This window comes from Mobula birostris, chromosome 25, assembly GCF_030028105.1.
Source record: "Mobula birostris isolate sMobBir1 chromosome 25, sMobBir1.hap1, whole genome shotgun sequence".
Lineage (NCBI taxonomy): Eukaryota > Metazoa > Chordata > Chondrichthyes > Myliobatiformes > Myliobatidae > Mobula > Mobula birostris.
Window position 1 is genome coordinate 52,980,894 of NC_092394.1, and position 20,477 is coordinate 53,001,370.

The 20,477-nt window shown below is 45.5% G+C and overlaps 1 protein-coding gene across 1 annotated transcript in view; it reads left to right on the forward strand.

Moving 5' to 3' along the window:
• The window catches only part of p2rx1 (purinergic receptor P2X, ligand-gated ion channel, 1), an 89,198-nt gene that overhangs the window by 53,530 nt on the left and 15,191 nt on the right, over nucleotides 1-20,477 (forward strand). Inside the window, exons 3-7 of the mRNA XM_072243172.1 lie at nucleotides 9,273-9,342; nucleotides 10,004-10,100; nucleotides 10,922-11,002; nucleotides 11,103-11,244; nucleotides 18,741-18,877. Of these exons, the coding sequence (XP_072099273.1) occupies nucleotides 9,273-9,342; nucleotides 10,004-10,100; nucleotides 10,922-11,002; nucleotides 11,103-11,244; nucleotides 18,741-18,877 (527 nt within the window). The remainder of the gene's footprint in view (nucleotides 1-9,272; nucleotides 9,343-10,003; nucleotides 10,101-10,921; nucleotides 11,003-11,102; nucleotides 11,245-18,740; nucleotides 18,878-20,477) is intronic.

Consider the following 20,477-nt stretch of genomic DNA (forward strand, 5'->3'; position numbering starts at 1 on the left):
ATCTCACACATTATTGTCTCTGTGTAAAGGCCAATATAAATCAAGCTGAACCTAAGCGCATGTCCTGAGTGTTGTTCCTTTCATACCAGTACTCACTCAGATCACCTCTCAACCTGTAACACTGAAACAGGGGATCTCCTGTTGGTCCTGGCCCCTGCCATGGGAGTCTTCCTCTTGCTGCTTGCATCCAAGGCTCCTCAATCTTATTCTCTTTCCTTATCACTTCAGACTGTAGTGGTCAAAATAGCATAGACATTAAAGCCTAGATAAAAAAAAGTAATATCACAAACATTGGTATGTTTAAATATAATCAGTAAACAGGTATACAACAGATTATAAAGCATAGCTGATTTCATACCATATGTTGTGTATAATAAGATTTAATTAAATATTAAAGTATGGGGTGTGTATTACTCAAAGAGAGATAAAATTATGGTGTAAAGTCAGATAAAATCACTAAAAGAGACTTGGAATGGAATTTAACATGTAAGCACCTATGGTCAAAAACATTTTGGAAAATACTAGATAATCATGAGAACAAAGGGAAGAACATACGATTACCAGGATGTACATTAACATTCAGACCTCAGTTCCAAACTTCACTCCTAAAGGAGTGATTCCACAAAGTGTTATTAGCTAAATCCACATAATCTTTAATAACTTTTGATAATCCAACCCATTGTCTGATAATGGTTTCATTCTCGTTGGCAACTCTGTGGTAAACTGAGGAATAGGGGAAGGGTAAGAGACAGGTATCCCAATCTTCAGCAGAATGGATATACTGTATACATTTGGGTGAATGGTTGGCTTTACAACAGGTTTGGGGAATATTTGTCTGGCAAATACTAAGTCCCTCAAAACACTGGCGAATGCACCATTAGGCTCATGCAAACTGCAAAGTAAATTTTCCTTTCTGCAGTGTGCACTTAAAGAGGCAAAGGGTTATCATTCACTATAGCACATTTTAGGAATCTCCTGTTATTGACAGGCAAGATAAGTGGAGAACAGTTATTATAAGAAACAAACCCACAATCTGTTAACCATTTCTTAACCAGGTCCTCCAAACAAAGCCAATGTTCTCCTTTTTGATAGCAGGAAGCCAATATTTACTCCCTTTGTGGATCTTTGCCACTTTACAGCACAAATGGATGGGTTAGAAAGTCAAATCCTGATTTCTCCTTCATACTTCCTGCCACTATGAACCTTGTATAGTGGGTAGGTTCAGTTGTCACTATGGTAAGGAAAATGAACTGTTCCAACATACAGTAGACCAGACTTATTCCTACAATCTCCAAGGAGATGATTTGTCAAGGTGAATTCCCTAATGTGACACCCTAAGGTGATGGTGCCTACCCATCTTTCAATTGTTTATCTGAAATCCAACTGAGAATCATATAGTTCCCAGATTGTACCACATCAACCCCAGGTACAGAAAGTCTCCAGCAGGTATACTTATACAAATAGGATCCTCAGTATCTTGAGTAGTTTCATCATTAACTCTGCCAATAATTTGGTTTGTCATATCTCCCAAGGGTCATAAGATATGGAGCATTTCCAAAACAATATTTGCTGTATTAATCTCGCCCATATCCTCATAGCCTGCATTTACGATTTCTTTCATCTTTTGCCGTACAGAATTCAAATGCAAGTTTATCTCCACAATATTTAGTGTACTTACTATGGAAACTCCACATGGGATTAGGATACACTAGAGTTCTTTGCCTCTCTCATGTTCTAATTTCTGAATGAGTAAACTGTTTAATAAATGGATGTTGTAAAGCTCCTGGTGGCTTATCCACACCAACTAGGAGCTTGGAGCGATATCAAGTTGAACAACACTTGAACGTGTCTGCATCCTGGAACAAGGACAATTCTTCACACTCCTGAGGAAGAGTCTCGGCCCAAAATGTCGACTATTCATTTCCACAGATGCTGCCTGAACTGCTGAGTTCCTCCAGCTTTGTGTGTGTTGCTTTTGATTTCCAACATCTGCAGTCTTTCTCCTGTTTATAATTCATGCCTCTGTTTCTTATAATACAAGTCTTACTCCCTTTATATCCACCTGAACCTCCTCACACAATAAAACACTAGTAACACGGCATTGCAGTGATTGTGGTATGCATGGGGTAAGGTGTATAGGGAAGGTCTCAGAGCAGCAGAGCAACGGGAATTGGATTGCTAGGAGTTAACGCTAACTGATGATTTCCTTTCTCATTTGTGTCCACACCAATCATTACCATTATATTCACAATGAATTTGTAATTGAATTATAAGCCTTGTTGTTAAACCTGAAGCAATGTCCCCATAAAAGTGAATTCCCATCTTTATCCTAGTCCAATCTTTTCACAATCACAATCAAGTAATATCACAATTACTTGACCCCAATTATCAAAACACCTGTCTTATTTCTTTTACAAAACTTTACCCTAGTTCTTCATAAATTTGTAAAAACAATTTCACATTCTTCATCCTCACAATCCATGGTATCTGATAGAATCCAAGCAGACTTTTCCATGAGTCTTCATCCACAGCCACTCTAATCTTTATCTGCCTGGGTGAATATACAATTAGCTAACGATACATTTAATTACACAACATGTAACCTTCAGCAAAGCCCACGGCCACTCAGCAAACACTAATCATTTTCCAGTACCTGGAAACAAAAATCGAGAACATTTTCTGTTCTTATCTAATCATCTGATACTCCCTCTAAATTCAACTCCCACTTTATTCCCAAAACAGCCTCCCATCTCCTTCTCACTCCCATCCTCTCTTCCTTGGCTTCTGCAATTGCAGTAATTGCTTTTCTTAACCCTCCCTTTTGGTGCTGAATGTGAAGTAAACTATCCTTAACAAGCAGTCCAACTCACTGAGCGGGCGACTGCTCCTTTGTCCTCATCATCCTCATCACTTACCTGAAATATAGATCACCATCCCTATCTAGCACATCCCACTGACAGTGTGTCTTATGGACCTCAGCTACTACAGCACATTTACTTCCTCTGAGTTGGTTAATATGATACCAATCCAACTTATTAGCAGTGTGAATTTGATAGACTAACAGTCTGGCTTTATCTACAATATCATATGGCCCTATAAATCTCAGAGATGCAAAAGAGCCTGGCTAATATACCAAAATCATAACCTTCTGTCCAATTTTCAACACCCTGGGTATTCACACATCAAAGGAAGCTTTACTTTACTGTTTCTTTTGTCCCATATTATGGGCTGTGACATAATGGGCTTCCGTAATGGTGTCAATTAATTTCTACTTCCCTTTTGCAAAGTGCAAAAGCACAGATTTGCCCAGCTTAGCTCCATCTGACTTTTCTCCATTCAAATTTCCAAATGATTTGTATCCTGCAGTTGCCTCACTTTCTATAACTTCAACAATTTTACGTTATCTGCAAGGATACTAAAGTTTACATTTTTCATCAGAATCATTAAACAATTTGCGTGAATCAAAGTTCCCAGAACTAAACAGCTTTGTGGAACAGCTGCTTAAAGGGGAGGGCAGGATCGTTCCCATCACTTTCATATAGTGAGACATTCGGAGGTTCAGGTCTGGTTCACTGCAGCAAATTCAGCTGACTCCCTCTATCTGAACTGATCAGATTGCCCTGCAGCCCAAAAAAAGACTGAAGAATAAAGTGGTAGTAAACAGATTTTAGAACAGTGTCAATAACAAGGGATGGGTGTTACACTTCCATCAACACACGCCACACACAAACATTTGTCTTTTGCAAAACCATCACCATTTTCCCACACCCAACCTTGCATTCTAGTTCTGAACAGGGCAAGCTGCCTCAGATCTACATCTTCCAAGACTCTGAACAAACCCTGACAGTTTCCCCTTTTCAAGAAATCAAAAACACCGAAGCCTCAAATTTGTCCCAAAAGCACATGGAAGAAGTCTGCCTCACCATTGGCTTGGCTAAGGGTCTCACGTCTCCATCTGTAAAATTACTTCCTCCATTCTTTGTTCTCCTGGGATCCCCAATGTTTTCTCAATCAACTTGGAATAGAGATACCCAAAGGTGGCAGCCCCAATGACAGGAAAGAATGTCACTCCTCCAAAGCCCAACAATTCCAATGCTCTAATATTGACATCACTGCTCTGGAGTGAAATGAGAAAGACATCAAAGAGCAGGGTTGTGGGTACAGAAAAACAACGGGCTGGAAAACTTCAACAGGTCAGGCAGTATCTGTGAGAAGATAACCAGGTCGGTGACCCTTCAACATAATTTGAGGGATCCTTTTTAAGAAAGGGCAAATCAGAAAGGTGCTTTCTTTTACGGGATGGTTTCACTGGCAGGATGGAGCAGTCTGGCACCTCAGCCGCTCCCAGCAGTATAAGATAACACATCACAGTCTTTCTTTCAAATTACTCTTTTGAACACGGAACCAGGATACTACAGTCATCAGTACATTGGCTTCAACCAGGAAGGAGAACTTCTACTCTGACCTTGAAAGACCACTGGCTAGTTTCCCACTAAGCAAACTTAAGCTCGCAGTCAACTTTGATTCCAGGATCAGAAAGGATCAAATCTCCAGAAAAACGAGATGGGAACATTGACTCCAGCGGAGTTAGCTGAGCTACACACCCGCTCTCATCAGGGACCGGTAAAAAAAGGTTGTGGCAGCACCTGTCATTGCTCCTGCATCAGCCAGATTCTGAGCAACTGACCACAAGAAAGTCAGCATCACCTCCACCAGAAAATGTGTCAATGACTGCGGAACTTACTGCCACCTTGTCCACTCTCTTCTCCAACAGACTGGCTGGAGAACGAGAGACCAGTGCTTCATGAGATTCTGCACTGTCCATGGCTTCTTCAGCGCTGCCAAGTCCAGCTGGAGGTCAGACTCTGAGTAGTCTACTGACAGCCTAGTCAGGAGATGCTGACAGTCAGTGCCTCCTGGAAAGAATACTCCAAACAAGAGCTCAGCTCTGACTCTGCCCTTGCTGTTAGAGTCCTCCCTCCGCCACCACCTCCCAACTGCTGAACTGCTCCCCCAATCTTCACTGCCTGGTAGTTCCAGGAGAAAACCAGGCAGCAGCATCAACCTCTGGGAATGATGCAAAACCCTTGGCTATATCATGGAAAGAGACTGGGAAGCATCCTTAACAAAACTCAATTTGCTGGGTCGGGCAGCTTCTGAAGAGGCAGGGGTACTGTCAACATGTTTGGTTGAAACCCTGCATCAGGACTGAGGGAGAATGAAGAGGGAAGATGGAAGCCGGAGGTGATTAGTGGACTAAGGAGGGGGTGAAGGATGATGGGCAGATGGAGTCAGGTAGGAGAGGGGTGGAGTTGGAAACCCAATCTTTTCCCCTGACCTACTGATGCTGCTAACCCTGAGTCCCAGCGTCTGCAGTTTACTGTATCTCTATGAAACATCTTTCCCAACTGTGGCCCCCCCCCACCAGAAGTGCATCTCCCTCTTACGTCTGCTGCATGGTTTCAAAGGTACATTTAATGTCAGAGAAATGTATACAATATACGTCCTGAAATGCTTTTTCTTCGCAAATATCCTCGAAAACAGAGGAGTGCCCCAAAAAATGAATGACAGTTAAATGTTACAACTCAAAGTCCCCCCAGCTCCTCCCTCCCATGCATAAACAGCAGCAAAGCAATGATCCCTCCTCCCCATCAACAAAAAAAAGCATCACCCCCCCCACCCCACCGAGCACTCAAGCGTGCAACAGAGCATCAGTAAAGACACAGACTTGCAGTACCCCAAAGACTACTCTTTCACCTGGTATTCGACATACCACAGGCTCTCTCTCTCTCTCCCTAGTAATGGAAAAAGAGGTGTCCCCATTTCACAGGGGGAAAAAACAACTCGCTGATTTACAATGTTAGAAGTCTGTTGCGTCACTTTTTCTGAGCTCTATGCCCAAAAAATTCGGGTCTCTGGGCACACAGGCAGAGATCTTCCATCTCCCACGACACACCAATTTCCTGCTGGGACACCGACCTTTAGTCTGCCCGTCTCCAGAGCCACGAGATCCCGGAACACTGAAAGCAAGCTAGTCTCTTAGGCCGCATCCTCGGCTTATTGAATAACGGCCAGTCGTGAAACTCCGAGAGCAGGTCCAATTCCCGTAAAGAACCAAAGTCAGCATGTAACTCCAGGTCAGGGTCTTCAAAGGAACCCTGAAAGGGAAAAATAGAGATAATAAAGATGGAGATAGAGCTGGTTCCAAGTATGCATGCAAAGGAGTCACCGTTCGGCGCCATTGTCTCCTCCTAAGCTCCCCCTCCTTACCAGTGTAGACTGGGTCAGACAAGATATCATTGCCTTTACCTCAGCTCCAGACTCTGTCGCTCTGCCCATAGGGCTGTTTCATCTATAACAGTCTCCTTGCTGGGCTGGAGCTAATCTGTAAGACAACTAGGAACCACCTCAGCCACATCTCCTCATTCTGAGATTAAGATGCCCCCATCCAAGTCATCAAGCTGCAATACATAGATGATGCTTGCATTTGTGGACAGCTGCAGGCCGAGCTCTAAGTCACCATCAACTCGTTCACACTTAACGTTGTGAAGCAAAGTTTCTCTACCATCTGTTCCCATCACACACACATCTTGTTTGAAGATAAACATTCAAGACAAGGCTGTGGAAATTGTGTGAAAATTTCCCCACTTGTCTGGAACCACCATTTGGTGAACACGCAAACACGAAGAATTCTGCAGATGCTGGTGAACGCAGCAGGCCAGGCAGCGTCTCTAGGAAGAGGTACAGTCGACGTTTCGGGCCGAAGAAGGGTCGTCACGAAGGGCCTCGGCCCGAAATGTCGATTGTACCTCTTCCTAGAGATGCTGCCTGGCCTGCTGCATTCACCAGCAACTTTGATGTGTGTTATTTGGTGAACACAATCATTTGAGATGAAATTTACCATCACCTTCGAAGCAGCAGCATTGCCTTTGACCAGCTGAGGGAAGGAATCAGAATCGTTAATGATCTCTGACATATGTTGTGGGATTTGTTCTTTTGCAGCAGGACAGTGCAATACATAAAATATCTATAAGTTACAATAAGCGATATATTAAAAATGTAAATACAGCAAAATAGTGAGGCACCATTCGTGGGTTTCTGGACTGTTCAGAAATCTGGGGGAAGGAGCTCTGCTTAAGACACTGAGTGTTGTTTTCAGGCTCCTGTCCTGAAGAGATGATGAATGCTGCCTTCTTGAGAGACAGCCTTTAGAGGACGTGTCAGACCCGGCGCAGAACAGATGGTCTAGTGAATAGCAGTAATGCCCGCCCACACCCCCACTGATGAGACCTGGATTACCTCCCACAGGCACTACCTCTCAACACTGTCTGTAAAACTCCCCACATCCATTGGCAGGATCAGTGAAGGCAGTCTCTCCCAGGCAATGTCACAACGCTGGGGCTAAGTGTTCACCCACTCCCTGACGCTAGGGTCTAACCCAGACTCTGTCAGTGCAGAGAGTCAGGGAGTCAGAAGTAAAGATTTAAGGATGTTCACAAAGCATTCTTGAAAAGGTTCCATTTCCTCTGTGACTCTGGGAATCCATGGCCTGTGACTGCTCAGAATGGTAGAATGGCAGTGAGAACCTTGAGCAGACAAAGACACTGTGTACACAGCGAAATGAGTGCAACCCCTTAGTACTCCCCCGTTACCACACCTACAGCTCCACGTTACCTGTATACAGTGAAATGAGTACAACCCCTCAGAACTCCCCCATTACCACACCTGCAGACTCCACGTCACCTGTCTACAGTGAAATGAGTACAATCCCTTGATACTCCCCCGTTACCACACCTGCAGCTCCACGTTACCTGTATACAGTGAAATGAGTACAACCCCTCAGAACTCCCCCGTTACCACACCTGCAGTCTCCACGTTACCTGTGCACAGCGAAATGAGTACAACCCCTCAGTACTCCCCTGTTACCACACTTGCAGCTCCACGTTACCTGTATACAGTGAAATGAGTACAACCCCTCAGAACTCCCCCGTTACCACACCTGCAGGCTCCACATTACCTGTACACAGCGAAATGAGTGCAACCCTTCAGTACTCCCCTGTTACCACACCTGCAGGCTCCATGTTACCTGTGTGCACAGTGAAATGACTGCAATCCCTCAGTACTCCCCCGTTACCACAGCTGCAGGTTCCACGCCACCTGTCTACAGTGAAATGAGTACAATCCCTCAGTACTCACCCGTTACCACACCTGCAGCTCCACGTTACCTGTATACAGTGAAATGAGTACAACCCCTCAGAACTCCCTCGTTACCACACCTGCAGGCTCCACATTACCTGTACACAGCGAAATGAGTGCAACCCTTCAGTACTCCCCTGTTACCACACCTGCGGGCTCCATGTTACCTGTGTGCACAGTGAAATGAGTACAATCCCTCAGTATTCCCCCATTACCACACCTGCGGGCCCCATGTTACCTGTGCACAGTGAAATGAGTACAATCCCTCAGTACTCCCCCGTTACCACACCTGCAGCTCCACGTTACCTGTGTACAGTGAAATGAGTACAATCCCTCAGTATTCCCCCGTTACCACACCTGCGGGCTCCACATTACCTTTGAAGTGGAGTGGAAGCAAGTCAGAATCTGAGGATGGGGTGGGGTAGAATGGTTCCCAGCTGGGTGTTGTTCTTGAGATGGACACTATTGGAGTGTAATTGTTAGCATGGCACTTTATAGCTCAGACTTCAGAGTTCAGTTCCAGCACCATTCTGTACGGAGTCTCTGTACGACCTGCCCGTGGAATCTGTAGGCTTTCTCCGGGTATTCCAGTTTCTTTCCACAATCCAAAGATGTACCGAGTAAGTTAATTGATGTTTGTAAATGATCCCCTGACTAGGTTAGGGTTAATCAGGGTTGTGGAGTTGCTGGCAGGGGGAGCTGGCTTACTCTGCGATGTATCACTAAATAAATATGGCAATGCTGTCTGATAACAAAGGTAGACTTTCTGTTAGAGACATGAAGCTGCACGTAGACCAGATGCTTGAGAAGCTCAGTGGATCAGTGATGCAGTGAAATGGACGGACGACGTTTTCAGTCAAGACCTTTCACCTAGACTCTGTTGTTGGAGCTGGTCCTGTCCTGGGCCTTCGATGGAACGATGATTCAGTATCGGGGAGGTACCACGTTCACCAGCCTCAGTCACCCACAGCTGGTCTTTGATCTGGGGGATGGAGGGTGTGTCGACAGACAGATCAGAACAGTATTGTTTATTTTTTGGTGGAAACCCATTTCCTGTTATGTTGTTTTTTACGTAGCATCACACATCTGGAGAGTGTGAATCAGACAGTGACTGTCCTACTGGGAGCTTTAGCCGCTACGGCCAAGGTAAGACTTATCTAATCTATCAACAGTGTGTTCTGTGATGTATTTCCGGTGGACCCTGGACGCTCTACTTACAGCAGTTACAGGGCAGAAGGTTCGAGCAAGGACAACTATTCTAATTCCCTGCACACTGTGTTTTTATCATGTACACAGATCTTCTGCCCCCATCCAGAGCGCACAGTCCTCCCTGCCACTTCCACTCATTCCCGTAGGTTCAATTAAGTGGAACCCAGTTTCAGGCCACCACTGCATTTGGTGATCAGACACACAGTTTTCGGCCCAGTGCTTGCAAAACCAGGACGTTGGGAATCTTGATCTGAAAATACATAACGTGCCTTCCTGAAAGAGGTGGCTCCACACCAGTAACAGTTTACAGTGACCAACTCACCTCCACACCGGTAACAGGTTACAGTGACCAACCTGTACAGCTGGAATGTGCAAACTCCACAGTCGTGAGCACAGGTTGTTGGAGCTTTTAGGGGGGGGTGGGGGTTGCAGCTCTTCCTTCTTTCTAACCAAACATTTGGTCTCACCAAAGTTACCCACCCTCAATTGCGTGCCCACTTCCTGATCAACCAGCTTCCCTCATGCCCTTGATAACACATACATCACACTTTTCCCTATTTAAATGCAACTGCTAATTACCGATTTCTCTTCTCATCAGGTATAATGAATGGGAAATGTCTAAACAACTCCGAAGGTGTGAAGGCATGTGAAGTCTTTGGCTGGTGTCCAGCTGAAAACGACAACCGTCTTCCGAAGTAAGGATCCCATCTCATTCCAGACCTGGCAACTCCTGGGTGACATGAGAATGAAGTCAAAGCTATTTTCCCTCAAAATTTCTCCCAATAACATTTGACACCCTTACCAATCAAGAACTCACTTTAAACATATCCAATGACTTGACCTCCACAGCCAACCGTGCAATGAATTCCACAGATTCACCAGCGTCCGACTAAAGAAATTCCTCCTCATCTGTTCTAAAGGAACGTCCCTCTATTCTGAGACTGTGCCCTTTGAACCCCACTGTAGGAAACATCCTCTCTGCACCCATTGTATCTAAGGCTTTCAATATTCAGTGAGTCCCACCACCTCCGCCCCCATTTCCTTGTCCCCAGGGAAAGGGAATCAAAGACTAGAGGTCATGGATTTAACAGGAAAGGGTGAAGGTTTAAAAAAGACCCAAGGGGCAACTTTTTCATACAAAGGGTGGTGAGCTGCCTGAGACAGTAGAATAATGACATTTAGACTAGAGTATGGATAGGAAAGATTTAGAGAGATATGGGCCAATGTGGCAAAGTTAGGACTGCCTCTTGGTCTTCATGAATGACCTAGGCTGTTTCTGTGCTGAATAACTATGTCTCTCTGAACTCCTGCACTAAACCCACGTCCCGCCTGATATCAAACATTCCTCCTGTAGGCGAGACTCCACAGTCCTCCTGGGAAGAGAATTCCAGGATTCCCCATCCTTAGGTTGAGGGAATTTCTGCTCATCTCTGGCAGATAATGTCAGCACCACACCATAGCTCAGACTGTTGCCCACCGTTTCTCCCCAATAATGAATCCTTGCTTCTTTCTGCAGTCCACCCTTGCTGATGGCTGCGGAAAACTTCACCATCTTTATCAAGAACTCAATCACCTTCACGGCCTTTGGTGTTTCCAGGTACGATTTATAACTTTGAAATTTCCCCCAGGTTTCAACGTGGTTGTTGGGGGAGGGGAGAAAGGGTAGTTTTTGTTTTACCAAGAGGTCTGTTTTACAGGCGAAATATAGTGGAATCAATCACCAAAGCATATCTGCGGAACTGCACCTACCACAAGGTCCACCATCCCCTTTGTCCTGTATTTCGTTTGGGATCCATCGCTGAAGAGATCAATGAGAACTTCTCTGCACTGGCCTACAGAGTAAGTCTGGGCTCCATCCGCTCTCAGCGATGGCTGGGCAAACTTTCAGAGCTTAACATCAGGGGCTTTCAGAGAAACACAGCACAGAAATGAGTCCCTAAAACACACATTTTTATATTAATCCAACCCTAATACAATTTATACTCCCCACATCCCCATCAGCTCCTCCCTCAGTAAGATTATGGCTGAAATTTTACCTGAGCACCACTAACCCTATGTCCCATATAACCATATAACAATTACAGCATGGAAACAGGCCATCTCGGCCCTCCTAGTCCGTGCTGAATCACCTTACTATCAAAAATTCCATCAGAACAGAAATCAATGTTGAGAAATCACAGAACAGGCCCTTTGATGTCTGTGCTTGGTCCAAAGTAATCCCCTCTGTCTGCACATGATCCGTATTCCTCCATTCCCAAACAGTCCTTCCAGGTGAGGCAACACTTCACCTGTGAGTCGGCTGGGGTGATATACTGCGTCCGGTGCTCCCGATGTGTCCTTTTATATGTTGGCGAGATCTGACGCAGACTGGGAGACCGCTTTGCTGAATATCTACGCTCTGTCCGCCAGAGAAAGCAGGATATCCCAGTGGCCACACATTTTAATTCCACATCCCATTCCCATTCTGATATGTTTATCCACGGCCTCCTCTACTGTAAAGATGAAGCCACACTCAGGTTGGAGGAACAACACCTTATATTCCGTCTGGGTAGCCTCCAACCTGATGGCATGAACATCGACTTCTCTAACTTCCACTAATGCCCCACCTCCCCCTCGTACCCCATCTGTTACTTATTTTTATACACACATTCTTTCTCTCACTCTCTTTTTTCTCCCTCTGTCCCTCTGAATATAGCCCTTGCCCATACTCTGGGTCCCCCCCCCCACCTCCTTGTCTTTCTTCCCGGACCTCATGTCCCATGATCCTCTCGTATCCCTTTTGCCAATCACCTGTCCAGCTCTTGGCTCCATTCCTCCCCCTCCTGTCTTCTCCTATCATTTTGGATCTCCCCCTCCCCCTCCAACTTTCAAATCCCTTACTCACTCTTCCTTCAGTTAGTCCTGACGAAGGGTCTCGGCCTGAAACGTCGACTGCACCTCTTCCTAGAGATGCTGCCTGGCCTGCTGCGTTCACCAGCAACTTTTATGTGTGTTGCTTGAATTTCCAGCATCTGCAGAATTCCTGTTGTTTCCCTCCATTCCTTTTTTGCGTGTCAATCTAAATGCTTCTTAAATGTTGCTGTTATATTTGCTTCTACCACCTCCCTGGGACCATGTTCCAGTCACCTAGCACTCCGTATAAAAATAAAACTTGCTTGATAAATCTTCTTGCACCGTACCATGGCGGTTAGTACAACGCTTTACAGTACCAGTAACCTGGGTTTAAATCTCGCTGCTGCCTGTGATGAGTTCGCATGTCCACCCAGTGACCGCGTGGGTTTCCTCTGGGTGCTCCGATTTCCTCCTAGAGTCCAAAGACGTGCTGGTTAGTAGGTCATTGTAAATCGTCCTGTGATTTGGCCAGGGTTAAACTGGGGGTTGCTGTGTAGTGTGGCTTGAAAGGCTGGAAGAGTCTATTCCAGAATGTACTTAAATAAACAAACTTTCCTGCTCCCTCCATTCCCACCCTGGGTAAATGACTCTGACTGCCTGCCTTGTCACTGATTCTCATGACATTATGTCCTTCAATTAGCTCACCCCTCAGCCTCTGACACTCCAGAAAAAACAATTCAAATTTGTCCAACCTTTCCTTAATCCTAATACTCTCCAACCCAGACAACTTCTTGATAATCTTTTTCTACACCCACATCCTTCCTGTAATGGAGTGACCAGAACCGTTTGTTATTAAAAGATACTTATTCGACATGCTCTTAAAAGGGGAAGCAGCTTCACACGATACTTTCCTCACCCTTCCTCAGCCATGGCTCCACAACAGTCTCTGCACCCCTTCACATCACCTCTGCACCTTTAATATCCTAGTACCAAATGCTTCAAGTGACTGTTTGCAACTGCTCTGAGTATCTCTCTCCTTGGCTTTGTCTCCTCTCTCTGACCACAGCTCTGCGAAAAGCCCTGGGACCCGGCATTTGCAATCACTCCTTCATTCACGATATCCATTCGAAACTACTGTAGGTGAGGTAAAGATAGGGGAGATGGTAAGAAACGTCCCTCCAAGACATAGGCTTGAGAGATTAAAGGGTAGGAATTTTGGAGGAAGAGTTTTCCCACTCAGAAGGTGGCTGCAATCTGGAACGCACTGCCTGAGGCCGTGGACGAGGCGAGGCACGGATGGTCACAACATTTAGGATGAACCTAGGCAAGTGCCTGAAGCACCACAGTGTATGGAGCGAGAGCTGTATCAGTAGGTACATGATGGTGGGGGTGAACGGGAGGCCTGCAGGGCCTGGGTCTGTCCTGAGTGACTCCAGGTTGCCAAAGAGCTGTAAGGATTCAGTGGGCAGTGCTGTGTGTGTGTGGATCAGTGGCTAATTCTGTGTTCGCCATCACATTCTGATCTCCAGCGAGTCGTCCTCGCTGCTCTGGTTCAGCCTCACTCCCACACTCCGGCAGGGAGGACAGGTTGTCACTTCACCCAGAGTGCTGGCAGTCCAGGGACAGAGACATACAGTTCCATACCGATGAACATATGGCGGACTGGAGAGAACGGGTATACCTGTGAATACTGTGCACACACACACACAGACACAGGCACACACATGCACATAGACACACACTCGCATTCATGCACACACAAGCACACAGAGACACAAACCCACACACACACGCACACAAAGATGCATAAGCGTACACATACACACACTCCCACAGGCACAAACGGGCACATACACCGACACAGAGCCACACACAGAATCATACATACACACAGGGACACAGATAGACAAACATACATGTACACAGACACACAAATGCACGTGCATGCACTCACACACAGTGTATATCAGGAAGCAAGAGGGTTTAGGAGTGAGTGTCTATTTGAAGTACTGAGCATGAGAGTGACATCTTGCAGGGTGGGAGCCGTTTGAAAACAGCAAGTCTCATTGGGAGTGAGTCTTATTTGAGACAATAAAAACAAGCAAGGTGTAAGTGGAGTGCCTATTGTGGGAGCAGCCATTGTTAGAGTGGGCCAGTATTAGAGTGGTCAGGCTTTGGCTCTAAAAGCTTTGACGAGAACAGGTGGAGGCTAAGACTGCTGTGTCATTTGGAAACATTTAGGTTATTGTACAACTTAATCTTATGAAATTAGAGCCAATGTAGGCGGTAAGGTAGTTAAGGCAGTGGAATTGTTCTCCTGAAAGATGTGGGGTTGCATGGTACCTAATAATCTCCCTGATAACTACACCTGCAGGAAAGGCATTCAACTGCGGCTCCTGGCTACAAGGTCAAGGAACTGGAGCTGGAGTAGGATGTGTTCGGGACCAGCTGGGAGCCGAAAAACATACAGATGAGATCTACAGAGGTGGTCACACAGAGTGTGGGCTTCAGACAGGGGATGGTGACCATCAGAAGCAAGTGGAGTAAGCAGGTAGTGCAAGGTTCCTGTGGCCATTTCTCTCACAACGAGTATACCCCTTTGGATACTGCTGGAAGGGATGCTACCAGGCCAACTTTGAAGCTCAGCACGGAAGGATAAAATCAGCTGGAGTGATAGTGAAAGGAGACTTGATAGTTAGGGGTTGGACAGGAGATTCTATGGCTGCGAAAGAGACACCAGGATGGTGTGTTGCCTCCCAGGTGATTGATCCAGGATGTCTCAAAGCAGCTGCAGGAGTTTCTCAAGAGGAAGGGTGAGCAGCCAGAGGTCGTGGTGCACATTGGCACTGATGGCATGGGTAGAAAGAGAGAACGAGGTCCTGCACTGGAAGTACAGGGAGAGAAGGAAGAGGCTGAAGAGCAGGACCTCCAAGATAATAATCTCTGGATTAGTCCCACAGCCACGTATTAGTCAGGGCAGGAACAGGATGATAGCACAGGTGAACGAGTGGCTGAGGAACTGGTGCAGGGGGCAGGGCTTCAGATTTCTGCATCATTGGGGTCTCCCCTGGGAAGGTATGACCTGTAACAAAAAATAGATTACACCTGAACCTGGGGGGGACCAATATCCTTGCAGGCGGGTTTGCTAGAGCTGTTGGACATGATGTAAACTATTTGGCAGGGAGATGGGAACTGGAGTGATAAGGGTGAAGATGGAGCAGTTGGTGTACGAGTAGATGCAACGTGTATTGAGACTGTGAGGAAGGGAAGGCAGATGACAGGGCAAACTGCAGTCAGTGGGACGAGATGAAGTAAAACAAGAAGGCAAAATAGAAACGGGTGATGAATGTAGGATTGAAGGAGTTATATTTGAATGCACATAGTATACAGAATAAGGTAGATGATCTTGGACAGCAGTTAAAAGATTGGCAGGCATGACATTATAGGCATCTCTGAGTCATGCCTGAAAGAAGATTATAGCTGGGAACTAACATCAAGAACACACGTTGTATTGAGAGGACAAACGAGTAGGCAAAGTGGGTGATGAGGCTCTGTTGGTAAAAAATGAAATAAAATCTGTAGAACAGAGGTTCCCAAACGTTTTTATGACATAGACTCCTACTATTAACTGAGGGGTCTGTGGACTCCGGGTTGGGAGCCCCTGCCTCAGAAGGAGCTTTTATAAGATCAGAAGATGTAGAAACCTTGCGGGTAGAGTTAAGAAACTCCAAAAGGTAAAATGACCTGATGGGAATTATATACAAGATTCTGACCAGTAGCCAGGATGAGAGAAATAAATTCCATGAAATTGAGAATATAAAAAGGGCAATGTTATGATATCATGGGGCATTTCAATATGCAGATTGGAAAAAACAGGTTGGCACTGAATCCCAAAAGAGGGAATTTGCAGAATGCCTACAAGAAGGCTTTCTAGAGCAGTTTGTGGTTGAACCCACGAAGGGAAAGGCAGTTCTGAATTGGGTATGTATCAGTCTGACAGTGGAGTAAGGGAATTATGGAAGAACGCTAGAGAGGCTGGCCAAAGTTGATTGGAAGGGGACTAACAGGGATGACGGCAGAACAGCAATAGCTGGGGTTTCTGGGGGGTAATTTGAAAGGCGCAGGACAGACAAGGAAAGTCAAACTCAGCATAAAGAAAGAGAGAGAACATAATATAGAAGAAAATAGTGAGAAGTTAGAGGATTGGGAAACTTTTAAAAACCAACAGAAGTAAACTGAAAAAGCCATAAGGAGAGAAAAGATGAAATATGAAGTTAAACTAGCCGATATTATAAAAGACAACACCAAAGAGTTTTTCAAATATATAAAATAAAAGAAAGGTAAGAGTGAATATTGCAATGCTGGAAAAATATGCTGGGGAGTTTGTTATGAAGGACAAGGAAATGTGGATGAATGCATTAAGTACTTTGTGTCAGTCTTCACTGTGGAAGACATTAGCAGTGTCCCAGAATTTCAAGAGGGTCCAGATGCAGAAATGCAATTACTAAGGAGAAGGTGCTTGGGAAGCTGAAAGGTCTGAAGGTGGATAAGTCACCTGGACCAGATGGACTACACCCCAGGATTCTGAATGATGTAGTTGAAGAGATTGTGGAGACACTAGCGATGATCTTTCAAGAATAACTAGATTCAGGAATGGTTCTGGAGAACTGGAAAATTGCAAATTGCACTTCATTCTTTAAGGATGGAGGTAGAGAAAGAGAATTATAAGCCAGTTAGCCTGACTTAAGTAATTGGGAAGATGTTATTTATTAAGGATGTGATTTTGGGGTACATGGAAGCATATGATAAAATAGACTAAAGTCAGCATGGTTTCCTTATTGGAAAACCTTGTCTGAAAAATCTGTTGGAATTCTTTGAAGAAGCAACAGGCAGGATAGACAAAGGAGTCAGTGGATATTGTTTACTTGGATTTTCAGAAGGCCTTTGACGAGGTGCCATACATGTGGCTGCTTAACAAGTTAAGAGCCCATGGTATTACAGGAACAGTATTAGCATGGATAGAATATTGGCTGACTGGTAGGAGAGGTGGGAGTAAAGGGGGCTGGTGACTAGTGGTGTTCCACAAGGGTCTCTATTGGGACCGCTTCTTTTCACATTATACGTCAATGACTTGAATGATGGTATTGATGCCTTTACAGTCGCATTTGTGGATAATATGAAGATAGGTGGAGGGACAGGTAGTGATGAGCAAGCAGGGAATCTGCAGAAGGACTTAGATTGGGAGAATAGGCAAAGATGGAATATAATGCAGGAAAGTGTATGGTCATGAACTTTAGTAGAGGGAATAAAAGCGTAGACTATTTTATAAATGGAAAGAAAACTCAAAATCAGAGGCACAAAGGGACTTGGGTGTTTTCCCCCCTCTCCCTTTTCCTTCTCCCTGGGCCTCCTGTCCCATGGTCCTCTCATATCCCTTTTGCCAATCACCTGTCCAGCTCTTGGCTCCATCCCTCTCCCTCCTGTCTTCTCCTATCATTTTGGATCTCCCCCTCCCCCTCCCACTTTCAAATCCCTTACTAACTCTTCCTTCAGTGAGTCCTGACGAAGGGTCTCGGCCTGAAACGTCGACTGTACCTCTTCCTAGAGATGCTGCCTGGCCTGCTGCCTTCACCAGCAACTTTGATGTGTGTTGCTTGAATTTCCAGCATCTGCAGAATTCCTCGTGTTTGGGTGTCCTTGTGCAGGATTCCCTAAAGGTTAGCTTGCAGGTTGAGTCGGTGGTAAGGAAGGCAAATGCGATATTAGCATTCATTTTGAAAGGACTAGAATATAAAAGCAATGATGTTGAGGCTTTATAAGGCATTGGTCAGACCACACTTGGAGTATTGTAATTAGTTTTGATGCCCCTTATCTAAGAAAAGATGTGCTGGCACTGGAGAGGATCAAGAGGTAGTTCACAAGAATGATTCCAGGATTAAAAGATTTAACGTAAGAGGAGCATTTGTTTGCTCTGGGCTGCAGTTTAGAAGAATAAGGGGGGATCTCATTGAAACCTATCGATCATTGAAAAGCCCAGAGCGGATGTTGGGAGGATGTTGCCTATAGTGGGGGAGTCGAGGACCAGAGGCCACTGCCTCAGAATAGAGGGACATCCACTTAGAATAGAGATGAGGAGGAATTTCTTTAGCCAGAGGGTGGTGAATCTGTGGAATTCATTGCCATGGATGGCTGTCGAGGCCAAGTTATTGAGGGTATTTGAAGTGGTCCTTGATTAGTCAGGGTGTGAAATGTTACAGGGTGAAGGCAGAAGAATAGGTTTGAGAGGGACAATAAATCAGTAATGATGGAATGGCTGAACAGTCCTATTCCAATCCTGTTGAATTAGGCCAAATGGCATCAGTCCTCGGTACCATTCAACGTGCCACCTACCAACTACAACCTTGCCCGAGGATTAAAGTGCAGTCAAAAGTGGGGTACGTTCAGTAAGAGCACAGGTGACTGCCTTGCTTCTGACAGGATGCTCTTATTTTGCCTCGTTGAAGGGAGCTATCATTGGTATTGTGATACACTGGGATTGTGACCTCGACTGGCCTGTGACTCAGTGCAAACCGACCTACAGCTTCCACCAGCTTTACCGCAGCCTAACCAAGGACCAGGTGTCAGTGGGCTTCAACTTCAGGTGAGTAAGAAATGTCAGGTGATGATGCCAGAGCCTGGGGTGTGATCCATAATTCACATCCCAGCCATTTTATATCTGGAACAAGTTGCAGAGGACCTTCCCATCAGCACAGAGCAAGCGAGTGGAATGGTCTCACCCAGTCCAAGTCTTTGATAGCAATCCAGATCTCAAGTTCTCTGGTCCCAGCTGTGGCTGGAAAATGCACTCAGTCTAGTGGGGGGGGGGGGGGGGGTAGAGCCACTGCACAGAGACCTTGGTTCAATCCTGTGCTGTCTGTGTGGAGTCTGCATGTTCTCCCTGTGACTGCATGGATTTCCCCCAGCTGTCCGTTTTGCTCCCACATATGCAAGATGCTCGGCTCAGAGGGTCAATTGCTCCTAGCGTGGGTAAGGAGTGGTATTAAAGAGGAGTCGACAGGAACAGGCAGATGATAGAGCAAAGATGCACGCAGCCAGATGGTTCGAGATGTGTCTATTTTAATGCAAAGAGTATCATGAGCAAGACTGATGAACTGTGACGTTGTGGCCATCACCGAGACTTGAATGCCTCAGGGGGCAGGAATGGCTGCTGGGTGTGCCGGGCTTTGGATGTTTCAAAAAGGACAGGGAGGAAGGTGAAAGAGAGGGGGGCGTGGCATTGCTAATCTGGGATAGTATCACAGCTGCAGAAAAGGAGGAAGTCATGGAGGGATTGTCTACTGAGTCAGTGTGGGTGGAAGTCAGAATCAGGAAAGGGGCAATAACTCTACTGGGTGTTTTTTATAGACCCCCCTCCATAGTAACAGGGATATCAAGGAGCAGATAGGGAGGCAGATTCTGGAATGGTGCAATAATAATAGGGTTGTTGTGATGGGAGATTTTAAACTTTCCTTATATTGACTGGCATCTCCTTAGAGCAAGGGGTTCAGATGGGGTGGAGTTTGTTAGGTCTGTTCAGGAAGGTTTCCTGACATAATATGTAGGTAAGCCAACTAGAGGAGAAGCTGTACTTGATCTGGTATTGAGGAATGAACCCGGTCAAGTGTCCGACCTCTGGGTGAAAGAGCGTTTTGGAAATAGTGATTACAACTCCATCTCCTTTACCATAGCACTGGAGAGGGATAGGAGCAGATAATTTGGGAAAACATTTAATTGGGGTAGGGGAAATATGATGCTATTAGGCAAGAACTTGGGAGCATAAATTTGGAGCAGATGTTCTCAGGGAAATGCACGGCAGGAATGTGCAAAGTTCAGGGAACATTTGCATGGAGTTCTGTATAGGTATGTTCCATTGAGGCCGGGAAAGAATGGTAGGGTTAAAGAACCATGGTGTACAAAGGATGTAGAAAATCTAGTTAAGAAAAGAAAAGCTTATGAAGGATTCAAGAAACTAGGTACTGTTAGAGCTCTAGAAAATTACAAGGGTGCCAGGAAGGAGCTCAAGAATGAAATTAGGAGAGCTAGAAGGGGCCATGAGAAGGCCTTGGTGAGCAGGATTAAGGAAAACCCCAAGGCATTTTTTCAAATATGTGAGGAGCAAGAAGATGAGCCGTGTGAGAATAGGACCAATCAAGTGTGCATGGAATCGAAGGAGGTAGCAGAGGTAATTAATGAATACTTTG